The sequence below is a fragment of the Anser brachyrhynchus genome, assembly GCF_964034855.1.
Source record: "Anser brachyrhynchus genome assembly, chromosome: 5".
NCBI lineage: Eukaryota > Metazoa > Chordata > Aves > Anseriformes > Anatidae > Anser > Anser brachyrhynchus.
This window is the reverse complement of record NC_137699.1, coordinates 14,109,819-14,129,445: the sequence shown is the minus strand read 5'-3', so window position 1 is coordinate 14,129,445 and position 19,627 is coordinate 14,109,819. Positions and strand designations below refer to the sequence as shown.

General features: G+C 41.5%; 2 protein-coding genes across 2 annotated transcripts in view; both read left to right on the top strand.

The window, feature by feature from the left end:
- Nucleotides 1-1,462: 1,462 nt before the first annotated feature.
- On the top strand, nucleotides 1,463-17,332 carry API5 (apoptosis inhibitor 5). The gene is made up of 14 exons (XM_080594604.1): nucleotides 1,463-1,677; nucleotides 5,090-5,251; nucleotides 5,816-5,909; nucleotides 6,896-6,961; nucleotides 7,292-7,443; nucleotides 8,755-8,961; nucleotides 9,505-9,609; nucleotides 10,253-10,342; nucleotides 10,936-11,117; nucleotides 11,345-11,438; nucleotides 12,845-12,901; nucleotides 13,846-13,922; nucleotides 14,316-14,452; nucleotides 15,202-17,332. Exons 1-14 carry the CDS (start codon nucleotides 1,609-1,611, stop codon nucleotides 15,279-15,281), a joined length of 1,572 nt encoding a protein of 523 aa, XP_080450730.1. The 5' UTR covers nucleotides 1,463-1,608; the 3' UTR covers nucleotides 15,282-17,332.
- Nucleotides 17,333-18,153: 821 nt separating this feature from the next.
- The window catches only part of TTC17 (tetratricopeptide repeat domain 17), a 58,954-nt gene continuing 57,480 nt past the window's right edge, over nucleotides 18,154-19,627 (top strand). Inside the window, exon 1 of the mRNA XM_080594565.1 lies at nucleotides 18,154-18,395. Within this exon, the coding sequence (XP_080450691.1) occupies nucleotides 18,180-18,395 (216 nt within the window). The 5' untranslated portion in view covers nucleotides 18,154-18,179. The remainder of the gene's footprint in view (nucleotides 18,396-19,627) is intronic.

Sequence of the window (19,627 nt, the reverse complement as noted above, 5' to 3'; positions counted from 1 at the left end):
ATGGTATAGTCTGAGGAAGAGGAGGCTCAGGGGAGACCGTAATGCTCTCTACAACTACCTCTACAACTCTCTACAACTAACAAGGACGTTCTGCAGCACTGGGGTTGGCCTCTTCTCACAGATAACTAGTGATAGGCCTAGAGGGAATGGCCTCAAGTTGCACCAGGGGAGGTTTAGGTTGGAAATGAGGAAACTTCTCCTCAGAAAAGAAAGAGTTGTCAGGCATTGGAACAGGTTGCCCAGAGAGGTGGTGGAGTCACCGTCCCTGGGGTTGTTTAAGGAAAGGTTGGACATGGAGCTTAGGGACATGGTTGATGCTTAGGGTGATGGTTGGACCAGATGATCTTGGAGGTCTTTTCCAACCTTAATGATTCCGTGATTCTACGATCCTAAGGGTAACTGTGGGAAAAGAGAAATCAGAAAAATGAGGAGAAGAAAAGTGAAATAATACAGAAAAAAAGAAAGGCTGCAAAAGGTAAACAAGAGGTTCCTGAGCAAGAATGCACACCCAGAAAAGGAGCAGGGTGCCCCGGCTGCTGACTGAGACCAGGGCCAGGCAGGCCTCACAAAATGGCGGCAAAACACTGAGAGAGGAAAATGGCTGCCCAGCTGGCAGCAGGTGCAGAGATTGACACCCATGGCCTGGAGGCGCTGGCTGGGGACACAGGGCATCCCTGGGGCTGCAGCTAGGCACCTGAGGGCCGGGGACAGCCTGAAGGGAGCTCCCAGGAAGATAAAATGGGAAACTGAGGGGCAGCTTATCTATGGAGAAAGTGAAAAATAGTCTGGGAAAGAGGGAAGTGGCTGCAAAGGTGGGAACTGATGTGAGAAATCTTTTTTTTTTCTTTACAAAAAATAAAGGAAACCAAGAAACATCATTATCTGTTGGCTCTCTCAGCAGGAAGACCAAAATTAACAGCACCTACAGGATGCCAGAGTGGTGGTGCCATACACCCTCTTAGGTCTGCATGATACAAATGGGTCTGATTTCTACCCAGAATGGATTTCTCTCTCAGAGAAGCTTCCCATGCCACAAGTCTCCCAGTCGTTTGCTTTCCTTCCTCCTCAAGCAGGCTGAAGCTTTGCTGGAGCCCCACGAGGCTGCACACCCACAACACCCACCACCTTCGCAGGGTGCTGCAACCTGCTGCCACAGCACCCCAGGCCCAACCTGGGACACCGAGTCTCCTTTGTGTCACTCCCAGACCCTTGCCAGTCGCTCTTTCCCTGAGACCAGTTTCTTAATTATGCCCCTTTGGGGTCTAATTAAGCGCTCTTGACGCCCCCTTCTGGAGTCGGTGTGATATGTTGGGCACCGCCGATTTTATGAACATACGCATGTATATTTTATGACTGTATACAAAACGTCCTCGTTCAAGCCGAGCTCCCCCCAGCCGGTTTTATTTTATTTTATTTTATTTCATTTCATTTTATTACGCCGGTCCTGCAGGGGGCGCCGCGCGGCCCCCGCCACCGCGGCCGCTCTGCGCCTCCCTCCTCGCTGGTGCTGACGGCGGCGGCCTGCGCGGAGCGGCGGCGGCGGCCTCGGTGTCAGCGGCGGCCTCGGTGTCAGCGGCGGCTGTGCCCCTTCCCCGTGCCCGCCGCGCCATGCCCACCGTCGAGGAGCTCTACCGCAACTACGGCATCCTGGCCGACGCCACCGAGACGGCGGGGCAGGTGCGGCGGGGATGCGGCCTGCAGGGCCTCGCCGGGCCTGGGGCTCGAGTGGCGCCGCGGGCCGGGCCGGGCAGGGGGCTGCCCGCCTGCAGGGCCTCGGCACGGCTTGCGGGGGCGGCCCTGCGGGGTGGGGACGGGCAGGTGGCGGCGGGGTGGCCGCAGGGTGGCCGCAGGGTGCTGCTCGCCGGGGCGGCGAGCTCGGCCCGCCGGGTTCCGGCCTTGCGGGGGAGCGGGGGCCGTGCGGGGCTGGGGCGGCGGTGATTCCGCTAAAGGGCTCTTGAAGGAACTAAACTGGGGGGGGAAGGTGAAGGTGTTACCGGGTGGTAGCTCCTCGCAGCCTTGTTTTCACTTAAGAATGGTTCTCACCACCGAAGGAGACTGGTAAAATCCTAGCAAGAGCTGCGGCTCAGCGCCACCGATATTGAATTCACCAAACACGGGGATGCCTTAGTATATTAGCAATTCCAAAATATTTTCCTTAATTAAAACTGATTTTTTAATTGCATGAGGCGCTCATGCTATTTAATGGTTATCCAAAAAAGTAGTAGAAGTGTTTTTTTATCATTACGTTTTTGTCATAATGTACATAGGTAGGGAAGGAGTTTGGGTTTTGTTTTTTTTTTTATCTAGCAGTGGATTGTCAACCACATGCTAGTACACAAGGTTATGTGGACAGTTCTTTAAGAAAACAAATAATAGGGCTTTGTTGCTGGTTGGTTGCTTTTAAAGTTAGTTTAGTCTTAATTCGGGTCTGCTCACTTTGTGTGACTTTCCCCCAACATTGCAGGCAGTCCAACAAAAACAGCAGCTTAGAGGCAACCAAAAAATTGAACTAAAATGCTGAGATCTGTGGGGAGAGATGCAGAATAAAATAGGTGCTGTTAGCGCACTCTTTTACAAATGTGTAGTCCCTCATCATTTTCATGAGTATGGGTAACTCTCATAAGATAGGAATAGGAGTGTGAGATAGATGAGCTCCAGGAGAGCTGAGAATGCTGCTCGTGGCAGGGATCAATGCCAGGTGTCTCCGAACCTCTCAGGGTAAGAGCAGGGCAAGTTTAGAATGATGGTTCCTGGTGTGCTCTCCTGACTTTTATTTCTTTACAGCTTACGGGCTTCCAGAGTCAGGGAGAGACCCCTTGAGTTCATGCTAGATTGTTCTTCAGCAAACTTCTCTGGCACTTCTTTTATCTGGTTATATTTCTGGCGTATGAATGTTCTATGCCAAAATGTTCTGTTATTTCATTAACCTTTGTGAAGAAATTACCTTCTTTGAACTTGTCATTTCTTAATCTTATTTGATGTCTAATTTTTGCATTTTGAGAAGCCATGAGTAATTGTTCCTTATTCGTTGATTTTATCCCACTTATGATTTTATTATCTTTTAATATCCCTATGAATGTGATTTCTCACTGTAAAAAATCATAGTCACGTTGCCTCAGAAAGGAAACTTTGAACATGAGAAGGGCAAGGGGACAACTGGAACTATGACATTAAGTGGAATAATTTAAAACACCAGAAATACTCAGCTACTAAAAGTGTTTTGGTTGAGAAAAGAACAAAGGTAGGATGAGTATACCTCAATGGCAGAATGAAGGTGACGTCAAAAAAAAAAAAAAAAACTACCAGGAAGTGGTTTAGAATAATGAGGAAGACATACTTTATAACACCTTGTTAAACTTGTCATGGGGTGTTATAGAGTATAAATCAGTCAAAGAGCTGATTTAGAGTAATTAATGGATGAGAGGTCAATTTTTAGTTACTAAAAACAAGGGTCTGGACTCTGGGCTTAGGACATTCATATGTTACAGATTGGGAGGAAATGTGCAAAAATAAAGGATCGCTCATTTTCTGCACTTGCCTACTTTTCTTCTTGACCATTCATTGCTGCTAAGTATAAGGTAAAACAAACTTCTGCCTGAACTGTGTCTTAGGAACAATGAGTGTGCAGTAATACGAATTAATGGAACACAGGGTACTCCAGGCTACTCAATTTCAGTTGCTGTTTGGACACTTTTTAAGTACGTATTAGGTTTAAGTAATTTGTTCCCCAAAAGGTCATTCTTAATGTGCAGCCTCAGAACCAGTAGCCATGACAATATGTATTTCATTGCTAGTTTGTGCTGGCGCATTCCTGCCCATGCTGTTGAGCGTGCCGTGAAGGCACGGCTACAGAGCAAACTGGATGCGGGTGTGGATGAGCTGAAAACCAACCATTTTTATCCTCATTTATTTTTCTTCCAGATCAGTGTCCCAATCCAGTTCAGAATCTGGCTCCACAGATAGGTGCCAGAATGGTGTAGGGAGTGTTTCAGCAGCACTGGTACTGAACATTACAATGCAGCTTACTGTAAAGGGAATTAGTGCAGCATACTGCTTTGTAAATCAGTGTCTTCACTTGCTGTGAGTGAACTTTTATGTGGAATGGGGGTGCGATACATGTGGCTCTGGGAAATTTGGTGCAAATAAAGGAAAGCATCCTGTGTTGTTGATGCTACTGTTCCAGTTGGGACACATTGTCTAAAACGTTTTTTTCACAACGATGAGGAAAATTAATGGTAGAATGTTCTGATTTCTGCCAGCATCCTAACAACACTGACTTCTATTTCTAGTGGGAGGTATCCCTACCCATGGCAGGGGGGTAGAACTAGATGATCTTTAAGGTTCCTTCTAATCCAGACCACTCTGTGATTCTATGAAGCACATCTGTAACCACAACAAATATTGAATTTATTCAGAAGTCTCAAGTCCTGCACGCACAAAATCAGAAATGCCTGTGCATTTCTAGTTGGAGCTGCTAGAGATTTTTCTACTCTTTTGCTGAAGTGTTTATTTCTGCAATTCAACTGGAGATTCATTTTTTGTTGTTTACTTATTTATTGCATCCAGTTTCTGTTAACAGATGTGTTAAGAACTCCTTTACCTCAATTCAAGTCAACTGCTCAAACATGCCAAAGATGCTTTAGAGCAATATGTGTTAAAAATCACTCATGATTTGTTCCAGTACGCTTGCTGGGAGAGGTAGCCTTTGCTTAAGAAACAATAAAAAAGCAGACAGAAGGCAAAAACTCCTTGAAAAAATGCCTAAGCTCAGTGAAGAAGGTGATCGTGTAATTCCTTTGGTCTACACTAATCTAATCACAAGTGGCGTGCAAGAGCTGTTAGCCCTAACAGTTTGAACAGTAAGCACTTGAACAGATAGAGAAACCGAATAACAGTACAGTCAGTCGAGGCGAATTTTACTAGATTAATGAGAGAAATTGCTCTGAGAGAAATATATTTCTTTGTATAAAGCTTGTATAATATAGTTCACTTAAATAGACGCAGTAAACAGGAGAGAAAAAAATCCTTTCTTTGTCTTGAGATTACCCCAAGATTTTTCTATTTGTGTGTTCTGTTTTTCCTCTTTTAGCATAAGGATGCTTACCAGGCGATCTTGGATGGTGTGAAAGGAGGTGCCAAGGAAAAGAGACTTGCAGCCCAGTTCATTCCTAAGTTCTTCAAGCATTTTCCTGAATTAGCTGACTCAGCTATCAATGCCCAGTTGGACCTCTGTGAGGATGAAGATGTTTCTGTAAGAATAAGGACTGGAACCTTGTAGAGAGTTGATATGTTGATTTATATTTTGCTATTCCTTTTTTTGTTGTTGTTGTTTGCTTTTTTGCTTTGTTTTGTTTTCCCTTAACCTGTGTCTTTGGAGAGGGAGAGGAAGGTTGGTCTTTGGAAGACTGAAAGATACAAGACTGTTAGTGTATTCCTGCAATAGAAAAATCTACTGTGTGATGGTATGGGAAGATAAATCCGTTTTCATTTGACTTTGCACCCCCATCATTGATCAATGGACTATCTCTGCAGGGAAAAAAAAAAGCTGAGATATGGTTTCTTTGAATATCTTACATTTTTCCTTTCAAAGCACTTCATGGTAATGGATTCTAATAAATCTTGCTAGAGACAAGAAAATTTCATTTGCACCTGAAAACCATAGGGTTGTTAAAAAAATGTGGTCTTTCTCTGTTTTTGTTGGTGGTGGTTTGTTTGTTTGTTTGTTTTTGTCAAACTTCATATGGCAGTTGAATTGCCTGATTTTTTTGTAATCATTTTTTAATTTTTCTTTTCATGCTACTGACAATTTCAACAGATCCGGCGCCAGGCAATTAAGGAATTGCCTCAGTTTGCCACCGGAGATAATCTTCCCCGGGTAGCAGACATACTGACCCAGCTTCTACAGTCAGGTAGGAGACATCGGTAGTGTCTTGGCTGATCTACTTGTGCACGCCTAGAAATGTATGCAGTTTTGTTCTGTAAAACATTTTTTGTTGATTCATTAGTTTGTTACAAAGCTGCCTGTCCCAGTGGATTTCATGTCCTGCTTCTGTTCTTTCTCTCCTCTTTTATGTTTGCTGTCCAATTATGCTACTAGTTTCGCTAATTAATCGAATCTAAATTGAAAATCTTTTTTTTATATCTCAGACTTTTATTTTCATTCAAGTTGTCTAAAAGCGTTTGTAGACAAAAAAAATACGCAGTTGTAGTCTACAGGAAACTGCCTTCCAACTGAGAGCTATTGGATTTCTAATTCAGGAACCTTAAAAAAAAAAAAAAAGGCATTTTCTTTGATGCAGTACATTTTTTGTACAAAATACTTAGTTCAGAATTTCATATACAGTATGTATTTTTTATATTTCAGTATGCTTTTGGAGTGCTAAATATTACATGTTCCAAATTATATTAAAAATGCATGCTTACGTCTCTACAGATTTGCTCCTCAGAAGAAACATAGTTTTTAGGAACATGTACATTTCTCCATTTAGTTCAAGGCGAATTGTTTCTTCCATCTAGGAATTCTGTAGATTAAAAAGAAGTTAACTTATTTACTTTAATCTAGTAAAAGTGAGCTTGTTTATTCAACTGTTCCTTACAATGACCAAACAAATGGAATTAAAACTTTGCTTTAGGTTTTCAGTCCTATCAAGTTTGTAATATTGAAGCTATGGGGGCAAGAGGGGGAAGATGAAATGACAGATAGGTTTTTCTTTGGCTTCCAGCTTTCGTAATCGTGGGTTTCTACTTCCTCAGTCTAATAGTAGTTTGAGCACAAGTTATGTTGTTAATAATGCTGAAGATAGAATTCTTCTTGTATGATACCAGAAATCTTTCTGTTTTTCTATGTTTGTTTGCCTTTCAAGGATATGTAAGTGAGGTTTTTTTCTCTCTTCAGATGATTCTGCAGAATTCAATTTGGTCAACAATGCATTGCTCAGTATCTTTAAGATGGATGCTAAAGGTAAAGGACACATTTTTCTTTAAATGTCTTTTATTAATACTTCCCAGTCTCATGGGATGAGAGCAGGACCCAAATTTGTATCTTAGTACAATGCAAAAGTTAGAGACGTACTCATTGGTTTGTTTTGCAAATGATACTGAAATTCTCAACAGTTGTGGATCTGAATTATGCGGACCAATAAAAGACTGCAGTTTCTTAGGTCAAAAGACGTGAAAATTATCTTAAAATGTTTCATGGAGTCTTACAGTAGGAAATTGCTTTCTAATGTGTTGAAGGCTCAGCTCCTAACTTTTAAAATAATTTGTGTTACCTGATTTGTTCTCTGTTCAGGGACGTTGGGAGGCTTATTCAGTCAAATTCTTCAGGGGGAGGATATTGTGAGAGAGAGGGCTATCAAGTTCCTCTCTACAAAACTGAAAACCCTGCCTGAGGAGGTGTTGACAAAGGAGGTCGAAGAGTTCATATTATCCGAATCAAAGAAGGTGAGTGTCTTATTTTACTATAAACTTAAGTATTATTAAACAATCTTTTATCACTGGTGATATTTTGGAGGTCTGTTTGTTTAAAATCACACATAGGGTTGAGCATTGTATAAATTACAATTGTCTAGTTTTCCTGTTCTGCTACAGTTCAAAGTTTGAAATGTTTTTTGTGGGGACAATAAAATAATACTAGGCTTTTCTCATTTTGTAAAAGCCACTTTTATTAGAATCATAGAATCATGCACACTGGAAAGATGAGTCATTTCTGTGAATCCTGCTTAGTTAATTCAGATCAGATTTCTCAGTGCTTTGTCCAGCTGGGTGTTGAACACCTCTAAGGATGGAGATTTTCCAACCTTCTTGGGCAATTAGTACTAATGTTCAATTGTCCCTGAAGTGAAATTTTTTTTATCCAGTTAGAGTCTCCCATTTCAGTTTTGTACCGTTGTCTTTTTCTCTCCCCATGCACCTCAGTAAAGAGCCTGGTTTGTAGTCTTGGTCATGTTCTTTGAAGTATTGGAATATTGCTGTCAGGTACCTCATCTCCCCATCACAACTTTTTCCCTGTAGGCTGAAAAAGCCTAGTTCCCTTAAGTTCTCCTTATAGGTTGTGTGCTCCAGACACTGATATCTTCATGGCTGAAATTCCAAAGCTTATCAACAACTTCCTCATGGCAGAAGACCCACGACTAGGTGTAGTGTTCTCGGTTTGGTCTAATGAGAGCCTAGTGAAGGAGAATCCTCAATCTGCTTGATTCCCTCAATCTATTGGCTATGGCTTTGTCACGGTCCAGGACAGTGTTCATCAGCCTCCAGTCCCCAGGATGCTCAGGGCCTTTGCAGCCGGGCAGTTCCACAGACAGCCCGTTCCCTGCAGGTGCAGGTGCAGGGAAGTTGGTTCATCCCACGTGCGGGACTTGGCATTTGTCCTTTTTGGATTTCATGAGATTCCAGTGCATTCCCTAAGCTGAAAAAATGCAGAAAGTATTAAGACAGTCAGTCAAGTAGATACTCATTTAAGATTTATTCTGCTTGAAACATACAATTTTGTTAGATAAGAAAATTTGTCCTAAGGTTACTGTTGAAGAAAAATGTTATCTATGCACGATGTGATGGCAGTTATTTAATTTGGAGATGTGTACAATCATAGTGAATGTTTTCCTGAGTTCCTTTAACCTTTTGTTTTTAAATAACTAGGAGATAATTTAAATATTACATAACCGCACACTTTATCTTTTCAAATCAAGTAGGTTTGACTTGGAGGTTTGCAAATTACCACAATGGAATTATGTTTTCTGGTGTTTTGCTAAGGTGCTGGAAGATGTGACAGGCGAGGAATTTGTTCTGTTCATGAAAATACTGTCTGGATTGAAAAGCTTACAGACAGTAAGTGGGAGGCAGCAACTAGTGGAGCTGGTAGCCGAACAAGCTGACCTGGAGCAAACATTCAATCCCTCTGACCCAGACTGCGTGGACAGACTTCTACAGTGTACTCGGCAGGCAGTGCCGCTCTTCTCAGTATGTATTTATTTGTTTTGTGTGAGGAATATTGTGGGAAGTTAATAGCTGTAGCTCCTCTCTCTTCAGTGTTCTGAATGTTTATGTTAGAGTGACAGTGTACCAGTACTTCTCCACCTTTACCTTTTAATGTATTAGATTGTTAGAAAGCACCCTTTACGCCTGTGAATACAAAGAGCTTTTGTGTATTCTCGTCTTCAACATCTTCTTTCAAATTTAAGACATCATAGTTAATTATGACAAGATTCTCACACTAGGTTCATGTATGTATGTTTGATTAATACAAGTCCAGTGCCAGGCAATTGCAGCATGTAAAGGTCTATTTTCAGGTTTTAGGCAATCTTTTCAGCCCCTGTTGCAGACTGCTTCTGAGCTTAAGCTACCTGGCAGGGTCTCTGCATTTCAGAGTTAAAGAGAAGTTTAATAAAGCCTTAAGGTATAGCTGTGTGGTGGGCATTTACGAGGCTGGGAGAGTGATGGGGGAAAAACATTTAACTCACTCAAACTCAGAGCAGCCTGAATAAAGCATGGTGTTTTTTGCAGAAGAACGTTCATTCCACAAAATTTGTTACTTACTTCTGTGAGCACGTGCTTCCGAACCTCGGTTCTTTGACTACTCCAGTGGAGGGTGTTGATATCCAGTTAGAGGTAAGCGAAGGTTACAGTCCTTTTCAATCCTAACAAATATGCATCTGTACTGGAGGAGAACCAGCTACGCTAGAAAAAGATGTTTGCTGTATTGAGGCCTGACTGAGCATTGCCTTTTAAAGCATGCGTCGTTTGTCCCAGGCTTTTAAGACACAGCTAGAATAAGTAGAGCAGTGTAATCATCTTTATATTACCGTCAATTTTTTTTAAGCATGTAGCATTTACTGAAATGATTGTTGCATGGCTTGTGCTAATTTAGTCTCCTAAGGGAGTGGTTTAATGTCTGCAATTTTGGTTACATTAATCATTGCTGCAGCTGCAGTTCGATCTTTGTGAGTCTCACTGCGAAGGTGAGCTATGCTGCAGGCATGAGTTGTCAAGGTTTTTGTTCGCTTGTTGATTAATGGTGCTTGTTGGGATTAGACAGCGACACCCATGTTTCTGGGGTTTAATTATGTCTGGAGACGTGGAGAACAGACTAGGCATGTTCTTCCTTGTATTCTTTCCTGAGGATTAGGGTTTTTTAATAGCTGACCTCTTCTATGCCAGCCGTAATGATATAATAATCTCTTTTTAGTTTGGAAGTTAAGCCTCCATACATATCTTTTAACACATTAAAAAAAACAGCTATCCTTATGTCTAGGTTTTGAAGCTTCTTGCGGAAATGAGTTCATTTTGTGGAGATATGGAAAAGCTTGAATCAAACTTGAAGAAGTTGTTTGATAAATTACTGGTAAGACTAATTCAATTTTTACTTAGGTAAAAGACTAAAATGAACAGCAAAACAAGTTATTTTTATCCGTTAATCTATTTATCCTTTTTTGAATGTGGCTGTATCACAAATAGTGTTGTCCATGATTCGAGGAAAAACATAATTTGCAATTCAGAGCCCTTCTAGATATAGAGGAAGGTATGCTGTTAGCTGCATAATGGTTTTCGTTCAGTATACTTGTGGTTTTGTTACTTCTTAAATTCTAAACCGATGAGACTCATGCTGGATTGCATCAAACACTGTATCTGTGCTGCTCATCGTAAGCAAAGGCAGCACTCTTTCAGAAGCACTGGTGCAGTCCTTTGTTGCTTTCTGTAGTAGCAGCACTACCATATTTCCTCCTAGTCAGGGGGTGTGAAGTGGCGTGAGTGTAGGCAAACCACCTGCACCAGGATTTTGTGCAGCACCTGATCCTGTTAGTACAAGGATGGGGAATACTGGGAATACTTCTTGAATTGTCAGCAGGAATAAAGCCACCAGTATGTACACTGCAGGAGAACCGCCAGTCCATGTAAGCGTGCCTCATCTATTTGTTTCTTCTTTCTGTTCATTAGGAGTATATGCCACTTCCTCCAGAGGAAGCAGAGAACGGGGAAAATGCTAGCAATGAAGAGCCCAAGTTGCAGTTCAGTTACGTGGAGTGTCTGCTGTATAGCTTCCATCAGTTAGGTCGTAAACTTCCAGACTTCCTCACAGCCAAGTTGAATGCAGAGAAATTGAAAGACTTTAAAATCAGGTAATTGTCTAGGGGTGCTAGGGGTGGGTGTTTGAGTTCTGTTAGGAAGTATGAATTTATGAATTATTAGTGTCTGGATGCTACAGAAGCACAAATCAGATTGGTAGAAGACTACTTCTCACCATTTTTCTTCAAGGGAAGAAAAAAAGATTACAACTTTCTTTGGTTATGCTTTTTTTTCTTAATAGGAATATATGCAAATAACATCTTGTTCTTAAACTTTTTAGGCTACAGTATTTTGCTCGAGGGTTGCAGGTGTATATTCGACAGCTTCGTCTAGCGCTCCAAGGAAAAACAGGAGAGGCCTTGAAAACAGAGGAGGTAAGTATTGTGTAAGAATTCTGATTTTCTGATTGAGCCTACAGAAGTAACCGTTGGTGCAAATTAACAGGCTAACATCTGTTGTTAGCATGCAAACAGATTAAGGGAATAATACTTTAACATCATTACCATTTTCCATTTAAACATACTTAAGTTGTCGATATTTTGGATGACTGATAAGAACTCAGCTTGTGTACTAGGCTTACTTCAAAGATGTGTTTTTTACTTTTCTGCATGTACGCTTATAGTTAATTATTAAAATTCATTTAACATTAATACCAAACTCCTGAACTTTGTGTTTCTGGATGCTGTCAGATCTGAAGTAAGAGATTACGGGTTATCATTCAGAGAAGCTGAAAACGTTGCTAGGTATTGGGGACTGTGATTAAAAACTTGACACCTCATCCCCTTCAACTTGGGGTGAGTTCTGCAGATTGGTTAGGTTCCAGATCATCAGGAAGGCTTTGAATGATACTGAAGCTCTATTAAGGCTGCGGTTGAGATAATGATTGAGTATCTGGTTGGATTATTCCTTACACTGAACAGTCAGAGCTTTCCTGAGCATTACTCCTGCTATTTTTTAAAGTGGTTCATAATGATGTAACTGCAGCCTGATAGCAGAAGTATGCACTTGTTATTCCTGATTTCATGCAGCAGTCTTTTAAATTTCTAAGCAGGAAAGTTGCAGTGTTAGTTGTAGATTTCTGAACAAGCGTTGAGCTGGAAGTAACACAGTTAAGTGTTAGTGCCTGTGGGTATTGACACTGTTGTGTTGCTGGGCAGTGCCTTGTGTGTTGAAAATACCAAAAAGTGAGTTTGCCTACAGAAAAATGTGTTTGAACTGCTAGTATTAAACTGTGTTTAAATTGCACTCTTGTTTGTCCATTGTTCTATAGACCTGAGTGGATGTCAGATCAGTGTGTGTTGTGGCCCCATCACTGGTGATGTCATTGTCAGTGTGCCACTTCTGGAGGAGGGAGTGAGGAAAACTTCATGTGCAGCTGCGTCATAACTGATGCTGAGTTCTGCAAGCTAAAAAGATCTGTTAGTTTTTGGTAATTTTGTTAAGCCACTCTGCACAACCATATGTATTTCACTTAGCTGTGCTCTGCGTTTTGCTTTGAAGGAGGAAGTTTTATATGTTGGGAAAAATTGAGAGTGGGAAATACACTGGAACGTTACAAGCCACTAGCTAGTATAGAACTGCTGGAAGCCTAAAAAACAGTTGTCACGTATTCTTGGAAGTGTGCACACCTTTCACTATTGCTACGGTAGTTCACTGAATAGCAGTCAGTTTAATGTTATAACTTCATGAAATGCAGTTGATATAATTTAAAGTAATAGAATGGAAGGTATTCAGTAGTGGTGTTCTTGTATTTTTAATTTATTTTTATTTTTTTTTACAGAACAAGATCAAAGTGGTTGCTTTGAAAATAACCAATAACATCAATGTTTTAATCAAGGTAAGTATTAACATGATGGAGTAAATTCACACAGTAGAGAAACCTACAGAGAAAAAAGGAATAGATTTGAATCAACTTGTATTAATAAATTAGTCTTTGTTATTCAGCTCAGGATGCTGTCTGCTTCACCGTACCTGAAGCAGAAATGGACATGCTGTTTAAGCAAACTTCTGAGCCTTTGCTGCTGTTGGTAGAGGGTGTCAAGGCCCTTCTTAGCATCAGCAGTTAGGAGCCGGAGCAGAAAACCTTGCTTTAGGGGTCTCTGGATTTTGGCTGAGTTGTCTTTCCCTTTTATTTCCCTTTTCTGCCATGGTAGGGAGACGCAAGTTCAAAGAGGTACAAGCAGATGGAAGGAGGAGGCAAAGCAAGCCTCCTATACAGAGCTCTTTTCTCCAAAGAGTTTAGGAGAGATGGGCTGTAGAAAGCCATTTCTGTGCATAGCCCCTGAAACCTTCTGATTTCTTCTAGCCACCCTTTAAGAACTCCACTGATTTCCCTAGGTGGCCTGTATTGCTTCGTTTCTCATCTCCTATCTTCAATATGGGACCATAAACTAAATATTGCCTATGCTTTCGAGAAGCCTTTTTTATTTTTAACTACGTTAGCTGGGATATCAGATGTATAGCCATCGTAGTTCATTAAAAGATGTTTTACATGCAGAGGTAGAGAAAGACTGTGTAGTTGCAGTATAAGTAATTGCAATTACTATTCTGGTAACATAAATTTCATTTGAATTTCCTACTAAAGTATATGGAACTAAGACAGCAAGGTAAGACAGTTAGCTACTGTTGCCTTCTTACTGTGCCATAGGAGTTAAAAGGTTTTGGTTTTAAAATTGTTGGAAGATAAGTGCTATTCTGGAGCCTCTACAGATACCTAAAATTTTGGAGTACAGTTGACATGGGTTTAACTGTAAAATAAACTATCCAATTTTGTCTCCACAGGATCTCTTCCACATTCCTCCTTCTTACAAAAGTACAGTCACACTGTCCTGGAAACCAGTACAGAAGGCAGATGCAAGGTAAGAGGTTTTTCATGAAAAATACAATATTTATATATATAAATATATAGATAAAATGAAAAAAGGTGTGTTAACTTTTGCTGTTCGCAAGATAAATATCTCAAGCTGCGTATGGATAACGTATACGGTGCATGAGCTAAAAGTTTCACAACCAAAAATAACACCCATCCTGAAAGGAATTAAGGCTGTGGTATGATATCTTACTCTTGCTTTAGGGATGCAATAGACTGAATCGACTGGAGATTAGTTTACTTCCTCTTCTGAAGTATTATTCAGGGCATCTTCATTAGCTGTCGCTCGTTTACAACTGTTGGTCTTTGAGGCTGAACAGCTACTGTTGCTGTACTTGTTGCCACAGGGGTGAAATGATCTGTTTTTGTTTTCTTCCATCAGTCAAAAAAGAACAAGTGAAGATACAACCTCAAGTTCACCTCCAAAGAAAGCTTCGGCAGGACCAAAAAGGGATGCCAGGCAGATATATAATCCTCCCAGTGGAAAATACAGTAGCAACCTGGGTAGTTTTTCTTACGGTAAGTTAAGCAGCTTGGAAAAACTTTTTCTAGTCAGAGTTGTTCCCATGGTTCTATTTGTAGATTAATATGACCTGTATTTTAAGGCTGTACGTGAAGAAAAATCATGGACGGGGAATGAGAGAGTTTGATAATACTTTCAAACAAATCCCAAGAAACTTTAACAAAATGTTTTGTGCTTTTTTCACTCTGATCAAATTTGTTTTTGACAAAGAGAAACAAAAATTTTCCACAGTATACAAATAGTTCGTGTGGTATCCAGCTATGCTTAAGATTCTCAATTTGTATATAGTGAGACACAAGCCCAACGAAGAAACTCAAGTACGCTGATGTAACTTAAGGATAGGAAACGACAGACTGACGAAGTTGTGGTTTGCCATCATTTTTATAAAATCACTAGGAGTGAGTCAGGCAAATGTGAAGATCAACGTGGTGTTATTGGACAGAAGGATGAGCTACTGAAGTTATTTACAGCTCAATTTTCAATTCTGTGAAGACGGATTTGTTCAAAAGTGCTTCTGAAATAATAGGACAGCCCTGTATCCTAGTATACAGGAAGACTGTGTTTAGCTTAGAGAGGCTAGCTCTGTTGACATTGTTTTACGTTTAGTAGGGTCTGTTGCCCATCAGGGTGCAACTCTGAGATCTTGTAATAAGCAAGATTAACCTCAGAGACTTAAGTCAGCCTGCAGTTATTACTGTTTAATTTTGATCAGCATGCATGAACAAAGTTTTAATTTCTGTTTCAGAGCAAAGAGGTGGTTTCCGGGGTGGACGAGGAAGAGGCTGGGGAGGACGTGGCAATCGTAGTCGAGGAAGAATCTACTGAGTAGACCGTTGTATCTTCCCCAGCCCCAATGGGCTAACGTAAAAGTACTACTCAGCAAAAGATTGCTTGGAATATTGTTTCCTTCAAGGACTGCCTTCCACTAGGACTGACTTAAATGTTCTTTATACCTTTGTATGTATGATCTACTTTTCTAACGGACTACAACTTGTCCATAGTGAAACTACAGCTGTATTTTTGGATGCTTACAGTCAGCAGTTTTGGGTTCTTATTTTTGAAGTGTCTTCAGGATTTATTCAAAATTGGAAAAGAGCATAGATGTCTTATCAAAAGCTACATCTTAATTGTTTGTATATTAACCTAAAAATCAGCTACTGCATAACAAACTACGTAATTGAGTTCATGTATTAAGTAATGGACAGGAAAGGCATGATTACAGAGATACATGTCAGATAAGCTTAGCAGCTGAAGTAATCCTTTCCTCATCTGTAACCATATTTTGCAATATGTGGAGAAGAGTACTATTGTTAAATTTGATTTTATTTACTTATTATAATGGACTTGACTGAGAGACATGCTGGTTTTCTGAAGTTTGCAGCATGATTGGAAATCTATTTTGCTTGTAGCATGAAGCAGTCCTTTTCCTTAGAGATGTGGAGAATGTGGTGTTTTTTTTGTTTTGCACATCTTACTCTTCTCCGTGCATTGTAATGCAAAAGTGGTGTTTTGCAAAGGAACTTTTAATGTTGAATATGAATATGTGCATATACTTATGCCATGAAATTACAGTAAATGAACAGGAAAAAAAATAATAAATGAGTAGAATTATTTCAGGAATGGATAGAGATTGATGCAGTGATTAAGCTTCATAGACTGGAGCTGGACTGTAGCAGTACCTGGCTCTTTTCTGTGTTTTGCCGATTTCTGGGTTAGTTGGCACTCAAGGATTGTTTTTCAGTTTTGTTTTGTCTTTTTACCAATACAGTTGCATTTAAAAATATATAAATAAAATTGTATTTTGGGTAACATTGAAAAATTCCAGCATGTAGTTAAATTTAAGTGGAAAAATTAACAATTCCATGCTATTTTTTTTCATAGCAACTTGGGATTCTTATTTACTGGTATACACCCAGAAAATACAATGTAAGAGCACAATGCTTTTTTTTTATTCTCACCACTTAAAATTTTTACTTCTCAGGTCACTCAACATTGTAAAGGGGTTAGCTGGTAGTAAAAAGAAGTTGGGGCAGAGGAAGACAATTTTTAAAAAGTGTTCCAGGGCGTGTTGATGTAAAATAGCTTAGGCTTTAGAAGGATGAAGAATTTTCTGATTCTCCTTTTTTTTCCTGCAGCCATTTGATATCCACACACAAATGCCTGAAAGTGATGTTCTGCCACCTAGTTCCATTTGTATTTGCTTGTAAATCTGATTCAGGTGTCTTCATTAACATTGACATTTATCACTGCAGTCAAAAGGACAGAATACCAAAACTATGTCGAAGTTAGAGAAGTTGTTGACTAAATTTGAAGTCTGTTTTGGCTCAACTCTGGAGCAGTAGGCAGCAAACTTTGGACATTCCAGGACATATGAGCTTACTTTGTTTCTGATTACATGCCAGCTGCTGAACTCAGATTTGTCACTAAAACCAACAAACTTGGCAGAGAGTTTTCAAGTACAAATTCAAGAGATCAAAGTGTCCCTCTGAAAACAGGCAATGGATAGGTAATAGGCTTCCACTGAAGAAGAAGAAGAAGAAAAAAAAAAAGACATTTTGCACTTGTTGCTATAATTTGTGTTTTGAGGGGATTTAAGAATGTTATCGCAAAGCCTAAGCGTAGCTTGTGTTTAGACTAATAACCAGGTACTAGCAGCTTGTTCTTTCACTGAGTTTTGAGTGAGTTTCCTTTACAGGATTCCTGTTTTTCAGAGGTGATGTGCAAAGTTCTTGTAGTTTCAGAAGTAGTTAGAAATTTCTTCCCTAGTTTCATATTTAATTTTAATGCAGTGAGTTCTTGTGGAGACACCTGTTTACCATCTTGTTGAATTGTAAATGTTCCCTTACGCTTTTGGAATAAATTCATTTTGTAATTTTGTTTGGCTCATTGTTTCACAGTTACTCTACAACGTGTTGTGGTGGCTTAGTAAAAGGGTACTGTGGTACCTTTTGTTTTAGTGACTTACTCCTTAGATTGCTATAGATGTATTGAGCTGTTTACCACCAAGAAATACTTACCAACACTGTGTTAGCTGTTTCAATTTCTGAATAATTCAACTTAAATGCAAAATTATGGACAGTAATTTAAATATTCAGAAGTTGCATGTCTAATAGACTTATTATATTTTATTTGGGAATGTATCATGTGAAAAGGAGACATTGTCTTATTCTATCTCCTAGATGTTGACAGTGCAATAAAATTTATTAGTATCTTATGATAGAGCAATAGTGGCTTGGAGTAACAACCTCTTTTATTCGGTGAAATGAGCAATGTGCTATGGTGAAAACTTCGGCAGCAGTAAGTAACTTGTATTTGTGGGAACCTATTCGGTATCCTTAATGAAACACAAGCCCTTGCATTAGCTAATCACTGTGACTGCATGTGTAGAGTTTCATCTCAACTATATGCAGTGGGTTTCTGTTACAGATGAGTTCTACTGTTTAACAGGCTCTGGGAAGTCTGGTCTCTTTAAGAAACAGAACCATTAGCAGCTCAATTGCGAACTTAACAGTAAAGCAGAATAAGCAAAAGCGAATTAGGAAGATCCTAGTTGGGGCTGGGACAAGGTGCGGCTGCTGCAGGGCGGGTACTTCTCGTGGTGATGTGGACGCAGTCGCCCGGGGTAGGACAGAAGCAGCTCGGGCTTCCTCGGCCCCGCCTGAGGAGAGCCGGGAGGGCCTCAGCGGGAGGCGCGCCCCGCCCCGCCCCGCTCCCCCTCCCAAAATGGCGGCGCGGGCGGATCCGGTTCCGGGTGGCGCGGGCAGGCCGGGATTGGGGAAGATGGCGGCGGCTGCGGCGTCCGGGCGGGGTGGGCTGGGGCGGGCGTGGGTCTTCTCCGGCTGGGCGCTCGGCCTCTGCTCGCTGCTGGCCTCGGGGCCGCGGCCCGCCGCCGCCACCACGCACTGGGTGGTCACCGAGGACGGGAAGATCCAGCAGCAGGTGAGGGGACCCCTCCGGCACGGCCTCCCCGCGGCGGGGGGCGAGCGGCGGGGCCGGGAGCGGCGAGGGGCGGCTGGGGGGTTGGGTCCGGGCAGGTGCTTACCTGCGTCTTCTCCGCAGTCTTTAGGCGCCCAGGCCGCCTCCTGGGTCCTGCCGTGCTCCCAAAGCCAGCAGGGCCTGGACCCTCGGCCGTGCCCTGCCGGTGAAGGCAGGGGTTCTCCTGCTGTAGGCACTCGCTGCGCTGCCCTTCTCCTCACGGCCGGTGTCCACCCCCAGAGACCCCCGCTGGTCCTGGAAGCAGGCTGCGATGGGAGCGGCATGGGCTGGCTTATGAATGAGTTTGCGATTTTTCCCATCCCCACCACGCCCACCCAGCTGCTTCCCATTTCTTCTGGAAGAAGGAGAAAGGATCTTATGGCAGCCGTGGTGCAGGACTGTGTGCTTGCCTCCTTCGGCAGTAATTTTGTGGCTGCAGTCAAAAGCGTCCGGTTTTGGTACCGGCCTGTACTTCACATGCACTAAGCGGCTGAAAGAGTCAACGCGTATTTGTGTTTGGGTCCTCTCTACCTGGCTTCGATCCCGCTCTGTTGCAAGGGGAACAGCACCAGAAATCTGTTATCATGGCAGATCTGATATGGGCATAAACATTGCTACCACGTCTGTTTGTAGCTGGAGTGGAAGAAGCAGCCTCTACAGGAAGCTGCGTGGTCTTCCCCCAGTAATTTTCATCAAAAATAGAGCAGTAGGGAGTGATGAGTGTCTGTAAACATCACTTTCCTTTTGAGGCACTTTTGGTGGGGTCTCTTATCAGAAAGCATTTACAGTCCTGAGACAGGTGGAACCGGCTTCCCGTAAAGGAACCTCCTGCTGTCTTCATCAATCTGAGGCGCCGTCTTATGGGTCTTAAGTTGTCTACACAGGTCTAAGCACTCTCTCACCCTAGTTAATCACAAATTAATGAATGACAACATTTCCAGTGTTATTTTTCCTCCCTTTTCCACTTTACATAGTGGAGAAGTGATGAGAGTGTATGATAATGGTGTGGAAGCATCTGCATGTGTATATTAATTGTATATTATCAAATTTGGGTGAAGTGTTGATTTTGATTATTGCATGAAAAGCAGCTGTGACTTGGAAAAATCTAATTAGCTAACATGACTTGAAAAATCTAATTAGCTAAATGCAGCATTGATTTTAGGAAGTGGCTTTTTATGCTGTCAGTTAACTGATGG

Bases quoted from the DNA above. Each gene is read 5' to 3' on its own strand.
- API5 (XM_080594604.1), top strand. From the start codon at position 1,609: ATGCCCACCGTCGAGGAGCTCTACCGCAACTACGGCATCCTGGCCGAC. The intron at 6,962-7,291 runs GTAAAGGACACA...TTCTCTGTTCAG, and splicing joins CTTTAAGATGGATGCTAAAG to GGACGTTGGGAGGCTTATTC. The intron at 14,453-15,201 runs GTAAGTTAAGCA...TTTCTGTTTCAG, and splicing joins CCTGGGTAGTTTTTCTTACG to AGCAAAGAGGTGGTTTCCGG.